General features: G+C 45.9%; 1 protein-coding gene across 1 annotated transcript in view; it reads left to right on the top strand.

Moving 5' to 3' along the window:
* Positions 1-4,551: 4,551 nt before the first annotated feature.
* The window catches only part of LOC144133831 (uncharacterized), a 33,077-nt gene continuing 15,737 nt past the window's right edge, over positions 4,552-21,891 (top strand). Inside the window, exons 1-3 of the mRNA XM_077666913.1 lie at positions 4,552-4,751; positions 5,637-5,784; positions 18,487-18,614. Coding sequence (XP_077523039.1) covers positions 4,591-4,751; positions 5,637-5,784; positions 18,487-18,614 — 437 coding nt within the window. The 5' untranslated portion in view covers positions 4,552-4,590. The remainder of the gene's footprint in view (positions 4,752-5,636; positions 5,785-18,486; positions 18,615-21,891) is intronic.

Below are 21,891 nucleotides of genomic sequence, written 5' to 3'. Positions count from 1 at the left end.
GTTGAATTTGCCCACATAGCGCCTTGTAGTTGTAAATAAGTCATTTTTCATCAGATGCTTTTATTTTGCACGATCCATGAGCGCTGGATAAAGTACGTAATGCGTATAAACTCAAAGAAAACAAAGTTTCTGCTTAAAACCTTATCATACAGGTGCTGCTGTAGTTGAAGCATGGCGTTGCATAAAATCATGTACTCAAGCATGTGATATCACTATGAACACCTGATATGCTTTCATTAACAGAGATGTAATGAGATGAAGAGGAAGGTAAGGCTGCGCAGGTATCGGTCAGGCATGTCGGTGCAAATAACATCTTAAGGCTTTCCCTCGCGTTTTTAAACTACAATCACTCCAGTAGCTTAAATAATGGTACATCCGATGCTATACGCACTGCTTCTGGTGAGCAGTTTCGAAAAAGGCTGCTGTAACGGTTCTACAGACCAGTCATTACATAAACGCAAACTCGTTCAAATGTGAACAGCGTGAATCAGTAATCGTACACTGCTCTCTACAGGGGAGGGCTAAGTGCTACTCAGGAGTAAGCGAAATGAACGCAAAGAACTCAAGGATGCGTTGACTTAAGCAGTGCAGTAAACTAAGGATTGTGCTTTTTGGCTTTGCTCTTTTTGTTTCATCTTTGCACTCCTACATGTGCCATTAATAATAAGACTTGGATCAAGAGAAGAAACTTTTACCGCAGCTGTGGTCCACCGGTTCGAGGATCAGCGCCGCCGGGCAACGCCGGCGATACAATGAGTACAAGCTTCCTCCTCGCTTGGTGCTGAGCTCCTATGATATGAAATGCTTGAAAAATAGAATTTTGTCCGGTCCTGTGTAAAAAAAAACCTCGTCCCAGGCGCCATTCAAATTCTACATCGTTAGAAAACTTTTCAATGCTATTGCGGGCAAGGTTCTAATTCCCATCAATAAAAACCCCATCAATAAAAACTCACAGAAATTTGCATTAATTTACAATCATATGCGTTAAATGCACCGAAGCGCACTGCTCTTCAAGAAACTAAGAAAGGATGAAAGCATCGCCAGCCTACCTTGTCGTCCTCACCTGAAATACCGAGCTGGGCTTCTCTGCTTTCTTGAGAAGACTAGTAGAACAGCGTAAGGGTTTCAGCGCAGTCTTCAGGGCTTGATGCCAGGGATTCTCAGCACAGCTACACTAGTGGCCAAATGCACGGGGAGAGAGCTGTGAAAAAAGGGAGCACTCTCTGGCGTCCAGTTTAGCCGTAATGGCTTCAAAGCACGATTCTTCGGAGCTTCTCTCTCAGGAACGTACGCAAAGGTATGCCTCGAACAACTATGTCGTTCTCAGGGTAATGGACGCAGGAATACCCAGTCATTTCTTTCCACAGCACTAAAAGATTTATTACAAAAATGCACTGATGAAAACCAGAGTTAGAGAATGCTTGCCACAGAAAACTCTTCCTCAACTGCCGTGGCCGTATAGTGATTTGAATCACTTGGTAATATCAGTGTGTCATGACGTCACATCTACATCTTCCATAAGGGGCGGCCAGTTGCGGCCGTATGGCCCAAAATTGCGAAAAAACATTTATCCTGCTTATTCTTCCACAACATACTCAGCATTATCAGACAACAATTTTGAAAATTGGAAAATTTTAAGACAGTGATATGAAACTGTTTCTTTACAAATCCTCTTTTTAATGTTTTTCCGCCAATCGCATCGAACAGTTAAGACTGTCATAAAAAACCAATGAGGAACGCTTTTTTAGGATAGTAAAAAGTTAGAAGAAAGAAATAAAAGACTATCGTCAGTGAGAGGGGGATATAATCATTGTTATAGCTAATTCGTCTACCTATATATGATAAAACTGGGTTCATAAACGGTATGCCACTTAAAAACGCACTTGTTCAAAATTGTTCGGTACGAGCGTGTCGTATTCCTTATTTTTAGCACCTGTACTTTCATTTGCATTAAAAGCTACAGATGCAAAATACTCGTTCAGCATCCGTTAAAGAAAGAAAAATGTATTATTATATTCTGGCAGCTCGACGGCTAACGGTCGAACAGTCAAATTTTCCAACGCGTAGTTTTTTCATAAAAGCGTTCGAAAGTTCCTGTAAGACAGTACCCACAAGGTAACTTCTCAGGCCCTGCTTTATTTCTTATCTACACAAATGAATCACGCTGTGATAGTATATCAAATGTTTGACTATTTGCTGATGACTTAATCACCGCCAAATTAATAATCCACATGATATAACCATCCTTAAAGAATATCTTGCACATGCATAGGAAGGGAGTATACCTGGGCTCACATGTCTATAAAAAGTGCTAACATATCTCTTCTTTCTTTCTGTCGTCGGTGCAACAACCAGAGTACTACCTACATAATTACCAATATCACTGTTAGGCCTACCTCGGTTCGCTCCAGCGAGTACATTAACAAAGATACTTTATAAAGATTTAGCATGGCGTAGCTTATTCATCCCGCCAATACTTCTGCTAATCAAGTTTAGGCTATTACGTCGTAACCTTTCGTTAGACCCCCGTTCCACAAATCTTCTTGCTTTCCTAACATCTATATGCTCAAAACTAGTGTTCGGATTATCCGGTTATGATCTGTACTGCCCTAACTTCACCATGCTCGAATCTGTCCATAACGCGCTACTAGATTTATATACTCCTACTAATCCATTTAAGCTAGCGTTGCGGTATTAAAATCTCAGCTCCATTGCTTTCACTCACCTAACGTCGCAAAAGAGTCTGTCTTTCTTTGTAGCAATTTTTGTCAGGCTTCTAATCGCGAAGCTCTCTGTACCGCTCATTGGATTTTACGTAATTGTCACCCAAATGGTGTCTATCTCAAAACAACATGCACAGCAACATATCATTAGTCTTTTTTCCTTAGAACAGCCAGCGACTAGAATGATCTTTCTTCCGACTTTTGGGAAATCACCCTCTTCATGCTGATACCCTTTTTTAGCACACCCGTCATGTAATATACCTTGTGGACTTTTGAGGGAAAATAAATAAATAGCTATAGGTGAAGTGAAGGTGCCAACAGCCGGAATCAGGTTAAGAACATTAGTTATGGCGATTTAGTCTGTCACGAAACAGTGCTAAATGGGAGCCTTCAGAAGATTTTGGAAACTTACAGGAATGCCTTTGATGCCGGCTGAGCCGTTTTCTTTTTGCTCATGCGCCACGAAAAATTAGACTTTAGAACCTGCAGAAACGAGACCAAGGGCGCTTATACTACCTTTGAGAATAAGCCAGCTTTTTTGCCCACAATTAATGGACCGCTTTAACACTGCAAGGCCGTTGTATTCAGCAGTGTAGTGGGACAAAGAAATAATAGTACCACGCATGCACTATGAGCGCTGTGTGGGCGGATAATATCTGAAATTGCTGGACAGATGATCGAAGCGACCTACAATATAGAGAAAGCAAGCATCCCTGTACGTGACGAGTTCAAGAAAAAATATTACCTTGATATTTCAAGCAACACTCCGAGACCAGCGTCCCTATGATGAAGTACATGTGATGTCTTTGTGATGGCCTGTTTGTTTTGATTGTATTACTGGAATAAAATTTTTCTTGACTCTGCAGGAAAAAGAGAAGCCGTAAAGGGCGCGAACTTCACCAGAATTACCAGACCTGGTACACCGGATGAGAGCACAACAGAAACGACTGCTTTAGGTACCACACCCCCTACAATTACTACAACCACAACTACTACCACCACAAAAACCCCGCACATATACCAGGGCCACTGTCCCAGCCTCCCGGCCTTTGCAAAGCGTTTCAGCATGCTGTTTTCCTTTCTTCTGCGCGTGTCTTGATATAAGACCGATGATTTCAAAACACATGTTTGAGGCGATGCTGGTACAGAGGCAGTACATTAGCTGTCAACACCGAAAGTGCGGAAGGTGAGATAAACTAAATGGCTTTAAGCAAAGCTACACAGAATTATTCAGTTAGTGCGATCTGCCGGTGAGCTTAGCTCTTCACGTTTATGTGTCTGGCAATCTAAGCCATGCGGAAATTGAAACACTAGTCGCCTCAGTATATGACAGGAAGTTTGGCTCGCAAATACTGGGAGCGTCGTTACGCAAAGGAACAAACGCTTGTTCTAATGCATATAAACGCCTCCTTTCAAGCCCTAGTGGACCGTCAGGGCCTGTAAAGCCTAAAAAATAATTTTACACTCAGGAGGCTACTTATCCTTGCACTCTGCCACGTTCTTCCTGCATTCGGCAGACAAAAAAATTCCAAAGGGTGAACCTATAAAACAGTGCGCAATTAGTATCACTGAAACTTAGCTGCTTGACATGATATTGACGGGCACACCGTGGCTACCAACAGAATGCGCGTGAGCACCTGCTCCATACCGTCAGTAATGTCCACGGGACAGGCTGGAAAATGTCAAAACACAAAATACAATCTTGTCGTTTTTATGAATTTTTTAAGCTGGAGTCTTTTTATATGTAATGTGTATGTGTGTCAGTTCTCGTACTTTTGTTGTACGATTGGTTATTGCGTGTTCATTCCTTGCTTCAGGCCTCAAGTTACTCATCTGTACGGTGGGCCCCCACGCCGTACATGCGGAGATGTATGCTCCCGATGGCGTCTGTCACTACATGTACTACACGAACGTCTTCTTGGACGAAGAAAACTTCATGGCAACTGAGCTACAAGTCTCATTCCAGAGGTTCAAAGATGTCTTGAAGATGTACTCGAAGACCAAAGGAGGCTTATCCTTCGATATCAAGTAAGTGCACTTGTTTTGGATATTCCATCCATCCCATTCAGAAGAGCCGGAAGCACTCACCGATAGGCAATACAGCTGGTTTGGACGAAGTATTTGGGCTTTAAAAACGTTACTTTCTTTGCAACTCAACATAACTTCTGCCTCTGGCGCGCCAATCTGGACGTGCAGTGAAGTTTTCCAGACGCAGTAGCAAAGTAACGCGGGAATATGAAAGAAAAAATTAAAACTGGTTTTGAGGATGGGAATGTCGCAGTTATTGTCTCAAGTATCTTGGTGGACACCCGAACCACGCCGTAAGGGAAGAGAGGAAAGTGGGAGTGAAAAAAGAAAGAGAGAGTCGTAGCGGAGGGCTCCAGAATAAATTCGACCACCTGGGGATTTTTAACGTTCACCGACATCGCATAGCACACGGCGCGTTTTGCGTTTCGCCTCCGTCGAAACGTGTCCGCCGCGGTCAAAGGCACTTTTGTAAAATTTTCAAACTGAATTTCTCATACTTTGTGAACCAGCGTTAAGCTGTTTGTTCAATCTCCCAGCTCATTCCCCCGCCTTCGTCCAGCCCCGAGCAGTCAGCCCTGTGATCGGGGGCTTACATTTCTTTGTAGCAGTTGTGGTATTCTTCATTAAAATACCACTTGAGGGAAATTTTTCATTGGGGGAAATGTCTTCTACAAGTCATGGTGATTCGGCGGCTGTGACTTTCCGCTGTAGCGACTGATGTCAGTTGTGCTATTCATAGCTCTCGCCATCGCACCCGTACACTCATTGCCGCATAGAGTCTTGTACAGCCTGCCAAAAAGCCTACGCTTGGCTTTTTGTTGTAATTTCTCACACTGGAGCATCTGATAGGTGCCAAGTGTTTCTTTGCCTTGTTATCTGTCATAGATATGTTGACCTCAACAGCATCAAGCAAAGTAAAACTGCTATCTTGACACTTGCGTCCAACAACATCGGCAGTTACGGATTTCTTAATATGATAGCGCCCATCGACATTTTGCAAGGCTGGGTGGAAAAAGCCAAGGACCTTCTCAAGGTGAGCCTTCTAGTTGAGTGAAATCTACTACGTAGGAAACCCCGAGCTTCGTGGCATGGACGGATGCTCTGCTTCGGGACGTTTCTGGTTGCTGGCTGCGTGCTAGAAGGTCGCTTGTACGGTGCGGCGGTAACTTTTCAAACTCGCTGAACTTGAGCCGGGAACCTTTTAGACCGCTGAAAGAACGTGCGTGTGCCGTTGTTCGATGGTACTATGATATCAGTAATTGTAAAAACTACGACGCGGGTAATTTTATTCCTGGCATATTGTGCGGCGTGCGGCGCTACCGCTCGCTGCATTCGCGACGAAAAGTCAGCCATTTTCTCAAAGTAAAATAATGCGTGACGCCGCTGAGAAGGTAGGGATGTTGGATACGGGTGCTGATGACGGAGGTCGAGAGATGAAGTGCGCAAGTGTAAATTCGTGCAGTTGCCTTAAGCGAACACTAGCGTTATGATCGCTAAGGCACCACTGGGATCCTGGTAAGTATGAGATTTTTATGTCGCTTCACTATTGGCTTGATCTAAATCAACGTGCTGCGCTTTTTTCTGAAAGGAAGCTTTAAAATAATGTAGTTCATTTTTTTGTGAACGAAGTCCGATCGAATAAAATAGTTGGAATCGCGCAAGGCCGTCAAAGTGAGAACAAGGTAGGGACAAGGTACTCAGTTACCAATGATTTTATTTAGCGTTTCTTGCTTCTTACATCATATACCTAGCAGAAAATTTCCTCTGAAAACGCACAATAAACACGAACTCTGCGCATGGCAATGGTGACATATGAACAAATGTGCAAATTTTTTCTGTATCTTTTAGAAAACGAAGTTCTTTTTTACCGTGCTGTCGAGTGGGTGCTTTGAAGCCCTTGAAGTGTGCTTCGTCGTGAAAGCGCTTCCTAAGGAAGGTATACCTGCGATGGGACGTTGAAGGCGACTATCGCAAGTCGACTCTTCAGAATCGCTTTGTCGAGAACTTTTGCGACTTTTTAAGCGAGGCTTGAGGAATGAACGCTGGTGATAGGATTGAGCGGGTGCAGCTTGCCTGCGCTCCGTGGATTTCTCGTCCTGTGCGCGCAAGATCCATTCGCAGTTCCACATTTTTGTCCGTATCAGACGTATAACATCGAGAATTACTCGTGGACACGCTTCGATCCCAAGAAATGACTTTCTTGGCATTATGCGGGACTTTAAAGCCCAAGCCAAAACGTGGGATCGCTAAGCCTCGCAAGCACTTCGGCACCGGGCCCGGCGTCCTTTGCCGCGTTCGGCCTGACCAGCGAGCAGCTACTCCGCTACGGCTTCGACGATGGATGTGGACCACACCCATGGCTACGACCCCGAGTCTGTAGGATTCGGAAGTGTTCCGAGCTGCAGCAAACAAGGCGAGGGGACCTTTGATAATTCACAGCCAGAACCTGGATGGAAGACGATATACCTCAGGGCAGGACAGCGTGCACAAGGGCACTGGGCACCGAAGACATACGATGACGACCTGAAGTCACCAGCAGCGGATCCCACGAGCCGCAAAAGGCCCCCGAGACTGCCTGACCTCGACAAGTATGAATTTAAGGGCACAGGGTAAGGTAAAATTAGAAAAAAATCGTTTTTTTTTTCTTTTCGAATTTTAGAAGTTCAATTCTTTCTACACATGTTCCATGATCGCACTTTCCTCAGAAAGCCATATTTACGGCTGAAAAACGCTTTTTCCGAAACCAAGTAGTTAGCGGCCACGCCCCCTTTCAGGATTAACGTCAATTTTTTCAACCAAAAAGTCCACCACCTGATTTCAAAACTTGTCTAAAATCAGCTACATATAAAAAATTGTCTGGCAACTATTGTACAGCTCCTCTTTTTTAGCCAAGACAATCCTGAGACGCTTTGCACGTTTTTTCCACGTTTCTGCAACCTTCATGCAGCTGCGTCCAAGTGCTATTCCTTTCGATCAGTATTGCAAATTGTGCCGGTGTTGGTTGCTGCTGATAAGTTGAGATGCCCAGGGCAAAGAAGGCCTTCGTCAGGCGTGAATTTCACGGCAACCGCTACGCTCATCGTGAAAAAGCAAAAGGATGTCCACGACCGAATGAGATCCCGAACGCCGAACGCGCCAGCTCCTCGACATCGAAGCTTTCAAGATTTTCTCTGTGCTTCCAGGAAGAGGATGTGCTACAGAGCAGCAGCCAATATGCCTTAATAGACATGGACGGCATTTGTGCCGCAATTACACAGATTTGTGTGTGCAGAGAGTGCGGTGGAAGTGTTGAGCCTATCGAAATTGTGACAAAACTGGTAGGTGTTGCAAGCGTTTACAGTTTGAACTGTGAAGTGTGTAGTGCCGCACAACGATTTGAGACGTCGAAGAAAACTACTTCTGGCCTCTATGAAGCCAACCTCAGGTTAGTGTATGCCTTGAGGTTCATTGGAAAGGGAATGGCTGCAGGAAATATATTCTGTGCTATGCTAAACCTTCCTAAGCCGCCGACAAAGTTTGCGAAATACAATCAAGAGCTTCTAGGTCACATCGAAGCTGCTGCTCAGGAGTCGATGAAAAGGGCAGCTGACGAAGCTGTGCAGCTGAATGAGGGGGATAACGACATCGCAGTTGCTCTTGATGGAAGCTGGCAGAAGCGAGGCCATACTTCAAATAACGGCATAGTCTCTGCGACCAGTGTAGAATCTGGGAAAGTGATGGATGTGGAGGTTTTGTCTAAACGTTGTCCAAAGTGCAGCATCAAGGGTACAAACAGTGACCCCCTTCATAGAGAGGTGTGCCAAAGCAACTACCAAGGCAGCAGTGGTGGAATGGAAGTCGCAGGAGCACTGAAAATTTTCGGCAGGAGTGAGGAGCTTCACGGCGTTCGATACGTCAAATACCTTGGGGATGGTGACAGCAAGGCTTTTATGGCTGTGAAGGCACAAATGCCATATTGTGATTCCGTGGAAATATCCAAGGTTGAGTGCATAGGGCACGTGCAAAAAAGGATGGGCACAAGGTTATGAAGGCTAAAAAAAGGAAACAAAGCAGGAAAACTCTCTGATGGAAAGAGCCTCTCGGGCCGAGGCTGACTGACTGATGCAGTAATAGACAAGCTCCAGACGTACTATGGTTTGGCCATCAGAAGAAATGTAGGAAACCTGGATGAAATGCGAAAGGCCGTTTGGGCAACCTTCTTCCACTTATCGGCCACAGACGATGACCCATGCCATGGACTTTGCCCAAAGGGACCTGGTACGTGGTGTGCCTTCAACAGAAGTCAGTCAGAGGGCAAGCCATTTTTCCACAAGGAGAGTTTGCCTGCATCTGTCTTGGAGGCTATCAAACCCATTTATAGGAAGCTATCGAAGGCTGAGCTCCTAGAGAAGTGCCTGCATGGGCGAACTCAAAATGCAAATGAGTCGTTCAACCATGTTGTTTGGGAACGCGCGCCAAAGAATGTGTTTGTTAGGCTTCGGACCCTACGGATGGCAACACTGGATGCTGTTCTTTCATTTAATGATGGTAGCATCGCACGGGCCAACGTTTTGAAGGCGTGTGGATTGAACCCAGGGAGCAACACCATCAAGTGGCTGAGGGAAGCTGACCATAAGCGCATGTACTTCGCGGACCGAGCAACACGACAGCTTACAAAAGAGGCCCGACAGTTAAAACGACAATCCGAAAAGCGAAAAAATGACGGCGACAGTGACTACGAAGCAGGGGGCTATTAAACCAATTACTATGGAGGCGTTTCTGCGAATAAAAAATGGTTTTTCACATCTTTTGTCTCTTTACGCTCTATTATCTCAAAACAATGTTTTTTCTTACAAAGGTACCATTATTTCCAATGCCTTTCAAGACAGACGGCTGATTTTTTGCAATCATCTACATAAGTGTTGCCAACTACTGAATTAGAATTAAGCAATTTCACTGAGCAGTTATTCTGTTTTGAATTTTGAAATGCGCAAAGAAAGGCCAGATTTGTGTACTACCGGAAAAAATTGTGTTAAAAATCGAATATTCTAGTTCAGTAAAAAGAGCACAAAATTTGGCAAACAATGCTATATGTATTATTAGGCTACTGTTATTAGTTAGTGAGAAACATGTACCTCAACATGGCCTAAAATGCATGGGAAGTATAGGGCTTACCCTGTGCCCTTAAAGTGATTATCAAGCCGAAAGACCGTTTGGACCAAAGAATGTGGGGTGGGAGTGTACACCCATTTAAAGTCGCGTTCGAAAACGCGTTACGTGGCAAGACGCTACGCGCCAAACCTTACATCAGAGTTATTGAACAGCAAAATATCATCATCGCGGCAACTTTCTATGTCGAAGACGCGACAGTACTTGCGAAGATCGTTCACATCAACCTACACGGGAAAAAGTACCACCTCAATGCCTACGTGAGAACACCGCGAGACTCATGCAAAGGGGTGGTGCACGAGATTGACCCCAACGCATCAGACAGAGACCTAGGGAAAGACTTTTCCTCAGAAACCCACAAAATATTAGGCATCCGAAGGCTCGGCAGATCCAACTCGGCGGTGATACTGTTCAGTGGATACAAAGTCCCTTTCTTTGTTACGTACGGATGGATCGAGCGCAAATGTTTTCTTTATAGGAAAACTAGACCGCTTTGCGTACTGTGCGGCAGGGAAGGACATAGACCGGACGTCTGCCTCAGCCCAGCTGAATCGAAATGTGACTCGTGCGGCAAGCTGAATCCCGGGGAAGCTCACGATTGCACCCCAACTTGTGCTGCATGCCAGGGGAATCACCACACCTACTCAAAGGAATGCAAAGCAAAGTTTCTGTATCCCATCAATAAGCCTAGGAAACATCAACATTTCGATCATCAGGAAGAGAAACCGACAACCAGTGGCACCAGCAAGAGCTACGCGTCCGCTGTACGCACCAGCCGAAAAGAGCATTTCGACAAGAAGGAATCCATAAGAGCGGCCTCCAATTCTACGTCCAGGTCCAGGTCAAGATCTAAGTCTAGTCAACGTCGCAACTCATCAGGCCGATCTGGAACGGAAGAGTCAAGAAATCATAAAGAGCAGGGGACCACCAGGTCGGTCTCCTTTGCACCTAAGGGGGATCCACCGGCACTGGCGACGCCACGCACCCGAGAACGCGGACCGTCTTCGGAGAAACAAGAAGACTCAAGACACATCGTAATGGTGGACTATACTGGGTTGCCTCCATCCCTCCCGGAAACGCGATATTTAAGGAGTTTAACGACCTGAAAGCAGAAATTATTCAGCTAAAAAAACAGAACGAGGCGTTGCGAGCTGAACTTAAATTGGTCAGGCTGCAGTCACAAACAACTCACGACAAAACACCCGAAGCCCGGCCAAACTCACAGTCAGTTTATGAGCGCGTCATTGCAGAGCTGAGGGCTGACAGAGAGGAGCAGGATAAGAAGTTCCTACTAGTTATTCAGATGGTCAAAAACGAGCTCGCAAACGAGTCCGCCAACACTAGGAAATACATAAACTCTGCCATTGCCACACTCCGAGACGTATTCAAATCGAAACTCAACGAGTGCAACTTCAGAAATAGGAAATCCAAATATGCCGACAGGCACCCCCTTCCTGAAGAGGACGAATAAGGACCATGGCACATAGGGGACATGAAACAATTATTTGGCAATGGAATTGTCGGGGATTTAAAAAGAAAAAAGCAAGCCTTCAATTTTTCATCGACACGTCGGAGGCGCCACCTGCTGTAATAGTACTTCAAGAAGCAAATACGGTCATCAGCATAAAGGGGTACAAAACTTTCCAAGACGAGCATAGTCTAGGAATACTTGTTCACAAGGAGATTACCGCAACGCTCCAAGAACCGCTAGCCGAAAATATAGAACATGCTTACATTAAAATTCTTCCCAAACACAGGGGAAAACGCAGTTTGGACATACTGAACGTGTACAGTCGCCCCAGGGACTCATGCCGTTAGATAGCCACGCTATTTATTAATTTTGTCAAGAGGGCAGGTAAGGACCCCCTCGTCATAGCCGGTGATTTCAATGCGCCCCATCAAGCATGGGGATATCACTTTAACAGCCCGAAAGGTAGGAGGATCCTTGAGATCGCTAACAGAGAAGGGCTCACAATCTTAACGGATCCCCTGCAACCCACCAGAGCGGGTAATAGCATCAGCAGAGACACCTGTTCAGATCTCACGCTTGTGAAAAACTGCCTGCAGTCCAGATGGTCTAACACTGGCGAGTCCCTGGGCAGTGATCACTTCATCATCTCCTGCACTGTTCAGGGAGTTAAATGTCGGAAACCATTTGGCAAGGTTAAGATTGTGAACTGGGACAAGTGGAGAGAGGAACTCGCACGTCTCCCGGACGAAGAAATCACAGATATTGAGGAATGGACAGCGCTGCAGATAAAAACTGTCTCCAGGCATTCTGCGACAGTGAACACCACGGAGGAAACTCCGGCAGTTGACCCGCACCTGTTACATCTGTGGGAAGCCAGGAGATCTCTGACAAGGAGGTGGAAAAGACAAAAGTTAAATCTCAAGCTGAAGACCAAGATTGCAGAACTCACCAAAGAAGCGGATGACTACGCACATAACCTCGCTAACCAACACTAACTCAAGCTGTGTGATGAGCTCAACGGTAGAATGGGCACAGCTAAAGCATGGGGACTCCTCAGATCCCTTATCGAGCCGAACTCAAACCGGAAAGAGCAGACACGCTCTGTAACGCCTTGCACAGCTATAAAGGGGACAACGAAGCCCTCATTGCAGAACTTGCACGGAAATTCCTCGATCTGGGATCCTCGTACCCTCTCCCTGCGTACACCGGTGCACCCAATGGACGAGATGGACCAAGACGTAACGGTTGAGGAACTGAGGGCGGAGCTTGACGTCATGCGTAAGAACACCGCTCCTGCACCGGACCAGATAAACACCAAGATGCTCTTTAATATGGATGACATCTCTTTAAGAAAATTAGTGAAATACTTCAACACGCAGTGCTGGCACAAGGGCCAGATCCCCGACTCCAGGAAATTGGCTTTAGTGCGATTTATTCCCAAGCCCAATAAGCCATGCGATATTGATCATTTACGACCGATCTCCCTGACGTCGTGTCTGGGTAAACTGTTCTAGAGGGTCGTGAACGCCCGACTGAAAAGACTCCTGAGGAAGACTGATATCCTCCCTGACTCGCTGTACGGGTTTAGAGAAAAGCTGTCTACACAGGATTCTCCTCCGTATCAGAGAGGATATTCTGGACAACCCCGGCAGATGTCAGGTCAAGGCCATCCTTGCGCTCGATTTAAATGGGGCATTTGACCATGTCAGCCACCAGGGAATACTGGATGAGCTTAACAGCATCAACTGTGGTGACCGCACATATAATTACGTGAGGGACTTTCTCTCCAATAGAAAAGCGTTAATAAGTATTGGTGATCGGACCTCCTCTCCGTTCTATCTAGGTTCCAAGGGCACCCCGCAGGGAGCGGTCTTGTCTCCGCTTCTCTTCAACCTGGCCATACGTGGGCTACCATAGAAGCTAGACCGCATCCAAGGCATTGAGCACGCTATATACGCCGACAACATTACGATCTGGTGTTGCAGTGGTAATGAAGGGGAAATTCAAGGCCGGCTTCAGGAAGCAGTGAATGTCGTGTGCCAGCATGCGGCGAGGCATGGGTTAACGTGCTCTCCCGAGAAATCAGAGTTACTCCTGATCGACCGTGGCAAGAGGCAGAATACGGGGCTTTTGCCGTCCACTCCTTCTGTCGCCATTACGGCCCAGGGTATGAGCATTCCGATCAAGAAAGAGATCAAGATCCTGGGAGCCATCATACCCAGCGGCAACACTAAAACCACTACAATCAGACAGCTCCAGGCCTATTCCGAACAAGTCTCTAGAATGCTACGCCGGGTAATCAAGAAAAGAAATGGGCTAAGAGAGAAGGAGGCCCTAAGATTAGTTCAGGCTTTCATTCTCTCTAAACTAACATACGCCACCCCGTACTTACGGCTTAGCAAAAAGGAGAAAGACCAACTAGATGTTATTATTCGAAAGGCTGTTAAGACGGCGCTTGGACTCCCTTTATGCACATCCACTAAGCGCTTACTACAGCTGGGGATCCATAACACCATCGACGAACTAATAGAGGCCCACCGTGTAAATCAAATTGTCAGGCTCTCAACATCTAAGCCTGGCAGGAAAACATTACAGAAGCTGAGATTCAGTCCACCCCGGGAAGTCGCTGACAAGATCGACATGCCCATGCAGATGAGATCACACATCACGACTCGCCCCATACCAAAACGCATAGATGAGGAGTACAACAGAGGACGGAGACAAGCCAGAGCTAGACACCTCTCTAAGCGCTGGGATGGAAACAAGGACACGATCTACGTCGATGCGGCTGGACCCGTTAACGGAGTCGCGGCAATTGCAGCAGTTTCACCCCGGGGGGATATCGTTGCAAGCAGCCTTATCCAAGCGGTGGATACCACAACGGCTGAAGAAGCAGCTATCGCACTAGCGATATCAAAGAACAGCGAGGCGACGGTTATGTTTGACTCACAAGCAGCAGTACGCAATTACCTCAGAGGCCGCGTTCGCGCTCCGTGTTGGGAAATTTTGGAAAGGTCTAATTCTTCCAAATACAGATCTTCTGGACGCCAGGGCACCTCTCAACGACGGGCAATGAGGCGGCCAACACAGCTGCTCGAGCTCTCCTCCTCCTAGCATCTGGCACGCAGCCTCTCTCTGACATAGTTGACAACCCCTCACCCTTACTAAGCTACGCAGAAATTACGGAGTACTATAAGATCACAAGAAGGGAATATCCTCTTCCTCACAAAACCCTAAGTAAATATGAAGAGCACATAATCAGGCGACTACAAACTAATACTCTGCCCAATCCTTACCTAATGAGTAAATGGTACCTAGAAACCTACAATTCGTCCTGCCCCTTCTGTGGAGCAGTTGGCACACTCTTTCACGCGGTTTGGGAATGTCAAGAAAACCCAGACTTGGACAGCAATCCCGATCCGACTCATGAGCGCTGGGAGGCAACCCTTCATTCGACCAGAAATTGCTGGTTGAGAGGGGCCGGATTATGATGACGACCAATTGGTTCTCGTACTGAACCCACCCAGTTTTGTGCTCAGAATAAATGTTTTCCCTCCTCCTCCTAAGCGAGGCTTGTCTGCACTCCTCCTCCTAACTTTGTTCCATATCCCCTCTCCCTTTCTCATTATGCCTAATGGCAGACATCTCGAATATAAAGCAAGTGGGCCACGAAGTGGATGGGAGCTTCCATTAGTTCTCTTGTTTTGTTGCGACTTTCTGTTAACACCTCGCAGTGGCTGAAAATCAGATAGCATGCTGCTACCCTATCTGCCTTTATTTTCTTTTGTGCAGTCTCTGCAGTGAATGACCAGATCACGGGCCACAAAGGACCTCACGTTGTTATTGTGTTCCATTAGACTGGGAGGCGTCTGGCCGCACTTCTCGTGTACTGCTTGTCATGAGGAAGGCATCCTGCGCGCAGCCTCTAGCACAAGAAGCAAATCTGTTCTGGGGTGCTTCTTGGTGCAGCCCATCTTTTTAGTGTTGCAGGAGTTTACAATGTTGCATATCACTACAGCCTTTGGGGTGGATAAAAAGCAATCACATGCGCACCTTAACCCACCCTCCTGAAGTTGCGCGATAATGATGCCGGTAGGGCATAACGCGACCTGCAATTTTTCTTCTTTGTGTTTTACAGTGCTCCCTCCGCGCCCTTGACTTGAGCACTCGCTGAACAAGTTTTCTCAGGGAGATTAGTCGCATATTTGATACCTTGCTGTCTTCGGGCGCTCTACCTGATTTTCAAAGTTGTCTTGTAAAGCATGACTGCACGATTTTCGAAATGTGTCGCAAAGACATAACTTGACAGCTGCACTGTGCATTGTTTTGTATATGCACAACAGAATTATGTGAGAGGCTTCTGGCTCCATAGCTCGTGTCAACAGCACAAATGACAACGCGAGAAATGCGGGCAGAGATCTAAAACTTTCAGTCTTTCTTCTCAAAGAAATTTGACGCGTCGAAACGAGCTGTGCAAGGCGCTAGGAAAAATCCCACAAACTTGTGAGACCACCGCTCCGGTGATAGCTGCTGTAGATTTCATAAAGACCAAAAAGTCATCAGCAAACCTAAAACAACGCACCACGAGGTCTTCTTCAAAAAGCCTCTCATTTTGAGCGAGCTAAATGTCAGTTAAGGACGGAGCTATACATGAGCCAGTACAGACGCCTATATATATATATATATATATATATATATATATATATATATATATATATATATATATATATATATATATATATATATATATATATATATATATATATTGCAAGTAAATCAAGTCATTCTAAGAATAAAATATTGGGTATAAGATAATAGGAAACTGTTGAAATTTGTACAGTCAGCATTCTGGAATGCTGCAGAGGGCAGAGTCAGGCTCATGATAATTAGGAAGAATGGTTAAAAGCTTCAGCTTGTTCTGCAGGAATACAGGCAAGCTTTTGCCATGTTCTATCTTCAGTCACGCTTGCGCGAAGAGGACAATCCTGCTTAAGCGTTCTTGCTGACCAAAAGATTCTCAGCCATGGCTCAGTGCATTTGTCTCCAGAATTGTCATGCTTTTAAAGGTTCATTCTTCTCACAGTTTTCGTGCCGGGATTGTTATCTTCGGCAGCAGAACAAGCAATTTTTCAGGTAACACGATGAAGCCAGCTTTACCTGCCAGCAGTGAAGCCGGTGAGTTTTTTATAAGGTATGGTAAAGCGAATTCAACCGGAGGTTTACAACTGGGGGGTTTACACTTACAAACACATCGGTCATTTTGAAAGGGCGCTGGCAGGTTGGTCTAGCAGCTGGCAGGTCATATACCTGAGACCACTGCCGCCATTTCCTTGCAGTATTTGTTGAGGACGAAGCATTATGCTTGCGTGTTCTGTAGATACAAGATTGCCTGTGCCGTTCCAAAGGCAATATCTTGCATATACTTATCCTGTGGTTTCTAGAATGTCGAAATCCCGACAACAATGCCATTATCTCTGGTGGCAGAACTTTCGCTCGAAGGCAGTAGGAAAGTTTACAAGCGCGGCACACTGAGAGGGCGGAAAAAAGAGCCAAGCCGCACGGTTTCAAATTGAAACACTACAGAGAATGCACGAAAAAAGAAGAAAGCATGCTATCTGTTTTTAAGCCAGTGCGAGGTCTTAACAGGAAATCGCGACAAAACGAAGAAATAATCTCAGCGCACGAGATCGAGAACACCAAGACAAACTTGTAAGCACCTTCTTGGTAGCACTGATCGAGCAGAAGCATAGTTTTGTAAAAGATGTAAAACCGAAATTGCGCTAAGTCCTCCAAATGCCACCATTGCCATGCGCATTGTTCTTTCCAGTATTTAAGTCATTGCGGTTCGCATTTTTTCTGTAGTATATAAGCCATAGCCAAAGAACCAATAAAATCAGTTGTAAGCCATCCCTCTAATATGTCTTGTCTTCATGTACAGTACTCACGGATTGAAATAGGACATTCGGAGCGCGTGGCCGTCGCTTCATGGAGCGCCGCCCGTAGACGCTCATGGAACCAAGGTGGTGCATTGTGGTATGGCGTGAGAGGGAGAACATCTACAAAGCAGAATTGTTCCTTCCAGTAGCCAATCAGCCGGCCTGTGGTTTACCACATGCCTGCGTGGCACTGCAAGGCTAGCGCTCCGAATGTCCTATTTCAATCCGTGAGTACTGTACATGCCTTTGCGCTGTTCCGGTAATATCACACCAACTCGCCCGAGTTTCACTTTGATCACATACACGTCTCAATAAAGCTGAGCGAAGACATGTGATGCCAGATATCCTCAAGTAGAGCCTACAATGCATCGGTGGTCACGTGACGCCACGCGAAGCATCTAGGTTAAGCATGCAGTCTTCGTCTTTATGGCGTACGTATCAACGGGATGATATGAGGAAGCCTAATTATTTATATATATTATAAACGCTGAAAGAATAAAGTCTTATACAGAAATGGATCACTAGACAAACAGTGCAAATGTCAAAGAACAAAAAGTACAATGAGTTTCAATAATTATTCTGAGCAAAAAGAAAGAAGCGAGCAGGCAAACAGCTCAGCGACGTAATTGCAAAGAAGATAAAAGAAGATAATGTTGTGTGAGAGAGTCATCGGGAAAAACTCAACTGACAAGGAATGCAACAGCGACAAGTGCAGACTTGAAAGATTCGACGCTGAACAAAAAAAAAGCATACCAATGCAATAAGAATATTATGTAAAGGTATGCGGTGGGGATATCAGCCAGTACTTTTTTGAACCGCGAAAAACACAGGCTGTGGATGAAGTCTTGAGGCTGAAAACAGCTTAACATTAAATCTGCTTCTGGCGCCTACTCCTACTTTCAAGTCGTGTTTGCACTGACGGCTTGGAGGTTGAGGTGGCTGCTTTGTGAGTCTTACAAAATTCATACAATTACTGGTTTGTAAGATATTGCGGTTAAAATGGCACACGGTCATTAGCGCCTACAAGTTCAAAGTCGTGGCTCAACACTGCGTTTCTCAAACGGGTATGCATTAAGCACTCATCCACACTCGAAATTCAGTTTGGTGTGAAGGTTCTAAACTTCTAGTTGTCGTTAGGAGGAGCGGCTGACTTGAAATAACACTTTAGTCATCTTTCCAGGAATTGAAAGGCCTTCAAGGCAAGGACCCAACCAGAAGGACCATCATAGCGATCGGCACGTTTCGGTACAGCGAAGGCGCCACATGGACGAAGTACAAGGATCTATTCAAGACGGCCATCGCAAGAGAGTGAGTTCTCCTACTTTTGCCACATGCGAACCTGAACACAAAAGGGAGATTTCGCAATGATTGCTACTTACCAAAGGCAGATAGCGCTCTGTGGTTTAGGATGAATAATTTGGGGGGTGTTTCAATGGAATCGTGTTAAGCGTCATTTTGAGCGAAGGACTCTGCGGGCTAATGGCAGTTCGAAGAAGTGCTTATTGGTCAGAGGGATGTCCCGTCGCAGGAAGAACAGCGCTATTAAAAAGGAATTAAACCACTAAATAAATTGTAATTATATGGTCGCAACATGACTCGAACGTCACTCTAACTTGTAAGAATGCAAATAAATTCGGCGGAAAAGAAAATTCCAATCATTTGATGGGAATCAAAGCCTTGAGTCGCAAGTCGGACGCGCTACTCCTATGCAAATCAAGGCACTTTCCGTAGACTTCGATACAAGGAAGCCTTGTGTGTTTTGTAGTAACCAAAAATAAGAATGAGAGTAAAAGTAGGAGAAGAAACGAAAATAAGTAAACATATTAGGAGAACACAAAAATAAAATAAATTTCAAAGAAGGTGGCCGAGATGAGGTGAGTGATAGAGCACTATTTATGTGATGGGGAAAGAAAAAAGTGTCCTGGTGTGCGTGAATAGATATGTAAAGAGAAACCCAACTCGCTGAAGGCACACATTAACCCTATCGCGTCAGGCACTTAACGCGGAGCGTACGTGTCCCTCCAGTTATTAAAACGAAAGCGTTATATGGCTCATCGGCAAGAAAACCCGTGGTCGGGCGTGATTTTTCAAGCTGCAATGGTCGCAAAAACCTAAGATGACGTCAGAGTGGTCTCGCATGACGCCCGCCCTACACCATAAGATAAAGTGACGTCCTAAAACCCATTGACGGCGTCAGCTAAGAAAGGTACACTAGGCGATCGAGGCGGTAACATGTACCTATGCCATCAATCGAAGAAGGCGGTCCCGCGCATTAAGTAGGGCCACGTGGCTGAAGGCGGACTTCATAGCCAGCTGCCGGACAGTGAAACCTCGGGCGCCGGCTTGAGCCATCGCTTTACCATCTAGGCCCGCGTGTGCGGAGGTTCAAGGAAAGTTGACACATTGGGATGGAGGGTGTCTTAGGAGGAGGGACGCGGAAGGAAGGGATATCCGACTCGCACCTAAATTGTGGATGGCTGGTTTAGAATCACTGACAATGGCAGTAATGTCGGCAGTGGTCAGTGCCAGAGCGAGGGCTGCCTCGTCCTCCTCCTCAGAGGAGGAGGTGCGTAAAGTGACAGCCGTTTTATGGAGGCCGCTGAAATCAATAGCTGAAAGGGCAAAGGAGAGGCCGGTGCGATATTCAGCTGCGTCGACATGAGCCCTAACTTGGCATATGAAAGGCTTTATTAAAGGGCTTCCGCCTGTTCTTGACCTCGTTGTGGACAGTAAACAGGGTGAATTTTCTTTGGTAAAGGTAAGTAGGCAGGTTCTTGGGTATGTGTAGGCTTTGGTGAATATGCTAGGCAATAATGTGTTTGGACTGGGTAGTCGAGATAAAATCGATTGGCAAGGACTGAAGTATAAGGAATAATCACTGACGCCACAGAGGCCGCCATTTTGCTGTCTACAGACCACTTCGAAAGGCTGCAGGCGTGTCTAATAGGGTTATGGCCTCCGGCTCCCGCCAGCACTGTTGAAGCTACGTGCTGGAAACAAAACGGCGCATGTGATGTCTCATGAATACCCTCTATATGCCGAACACTGGGGTGGGTGCTGTGCTGAGGAATGCCGCTTCGAAGAAGACGTTCGGTGCATGCATTACAGAGATACAAAGAGATTATTTATGGACACGACGGAGAAAGACGCCCACGGCGTCAATTTCCGCACGGCAGAGGTAAATAAACGGTAGTGAGCCCTTCGCACTGCTAAGGACAAACACCAGGAAAATACGAAGCTCCGACTCACGGAGACCTCCTTGCTTGTTGGACACGCTCCCTAAGAGGTGGAGGGTGCGATCGACCGCTCTACGAAGGGCCTCAAAGAAAAAGCTGAGAACCCGAATTTTAGGGACCTTGTGAATGGCGTGATTAGAGTGTCGATAACGGCGGCATGAGGGAAGAACCAAGAATTCTGATTTGTTAGCGGCACAGTGCAGGTTTACGGTGGCAATATGCTCTACTACCATGTTTGTAGCTATTTAGAGGGTATCTTGGATGTGACCACCAGACCATCCGAATACCCAGAGAGAAATGTCGTCAGCGTAGCCAGAGAAATTGAGGGAGGGGAAGAACGAAGAGAAGTAGGTACGGACAACACAGCGAGATTTAAGAAGAATGCTGAAAGGACAGAACCTTACGGAGTACCGAAACTTCTCATGGTGTAGGAGGGGCATTGTATAAAACCGAAGATGAGGGTAGCCGTACGAGGTGAAAGGAAGCCGCTTAAGTAACAATAGGTTTTGAAGCCGCAAAAAATATGATAAGACCAGCATAAGTGGTAGCAGAGGCCTTATTGTTAAATGCGCCATGTAGGTCGAGACCAAGTATGGCTCGTGTATCCATGCTGCCATTGGGGACAAGGATGTCGAGCTAAAGACAGAGCATGGCATCTAGGCATAGAAGAGACTGGCAAAAACCAAGAATTTCAAAGGTATAGAAGAGATTATCCGCCATATTTGGTAAGGCGCTCAGTATAACATGCTGAAACGTCCTAAAATAGGCCGAAAGCTGTGAAAATTGAGAGGTTTGTGGGTCTTGAGGATGGATATGACCCTGCCGTCCTTCCACCAGGGTGACCGGTTGCCAGTGTCTAAGCAGTAGTTTAAATAGTGACAGCTTGGATAGAGGGGATATAGAGATTTCGGAGGATTTTATTGGTAATATATTCAGTGCTTTGTGCAGATGTAGTTTTGAAGTTTGCTAGGGCGCATTAAATCTCTGTCTCTGGGAGGGGGCATCAAGAACCTCGTTAGTGTCTCCGGCGTAGGAAGGGATAGGGGTGTGATTTGTCCGTGGTAGGTGTTGGGTACTGAGGGTAGTGAAGAGATGATACAGCTGATTAGTATACTAGTGAAGAGTTTAGTGATGTGGTCATCTTTTACGTACTGTTCGTAGACATTTTCCTTAGTTCTGGAAGCGCAGCTAACACTGCTAAAAGAGCTTCGCTTGACTTCAAGACATTTTGTGCGGGCCAAAATTTTGTTGCATGTGTTGTCCCTCTAAGTTGGGAACAGAAGCACGTTCCTTAACTTTTAATAAATACACCAACATTTATTCCGACAGTGGTATTCCTGTGCGTAGTT

Source organism: Amblyomma americanum, chromosome 5 (genome assembly GCF_052857255.1).
Source record: "Amblyomma americanum isolate KBUSLIRL-KWMA chromosome 5, ASM5285725v1, whole genome shotgun sequence".
Lineage (NCBI taxonomy): Eukaryota > Metazoa > Arthropoda > Arachnida > Ixodida > Ixodidae > Amblyomma > Amblyomma americanum.
Note: the sequence above shows the minus strand (reverse complement) of the source record. Positions and strands in the feature narration are given on the sequence as shown.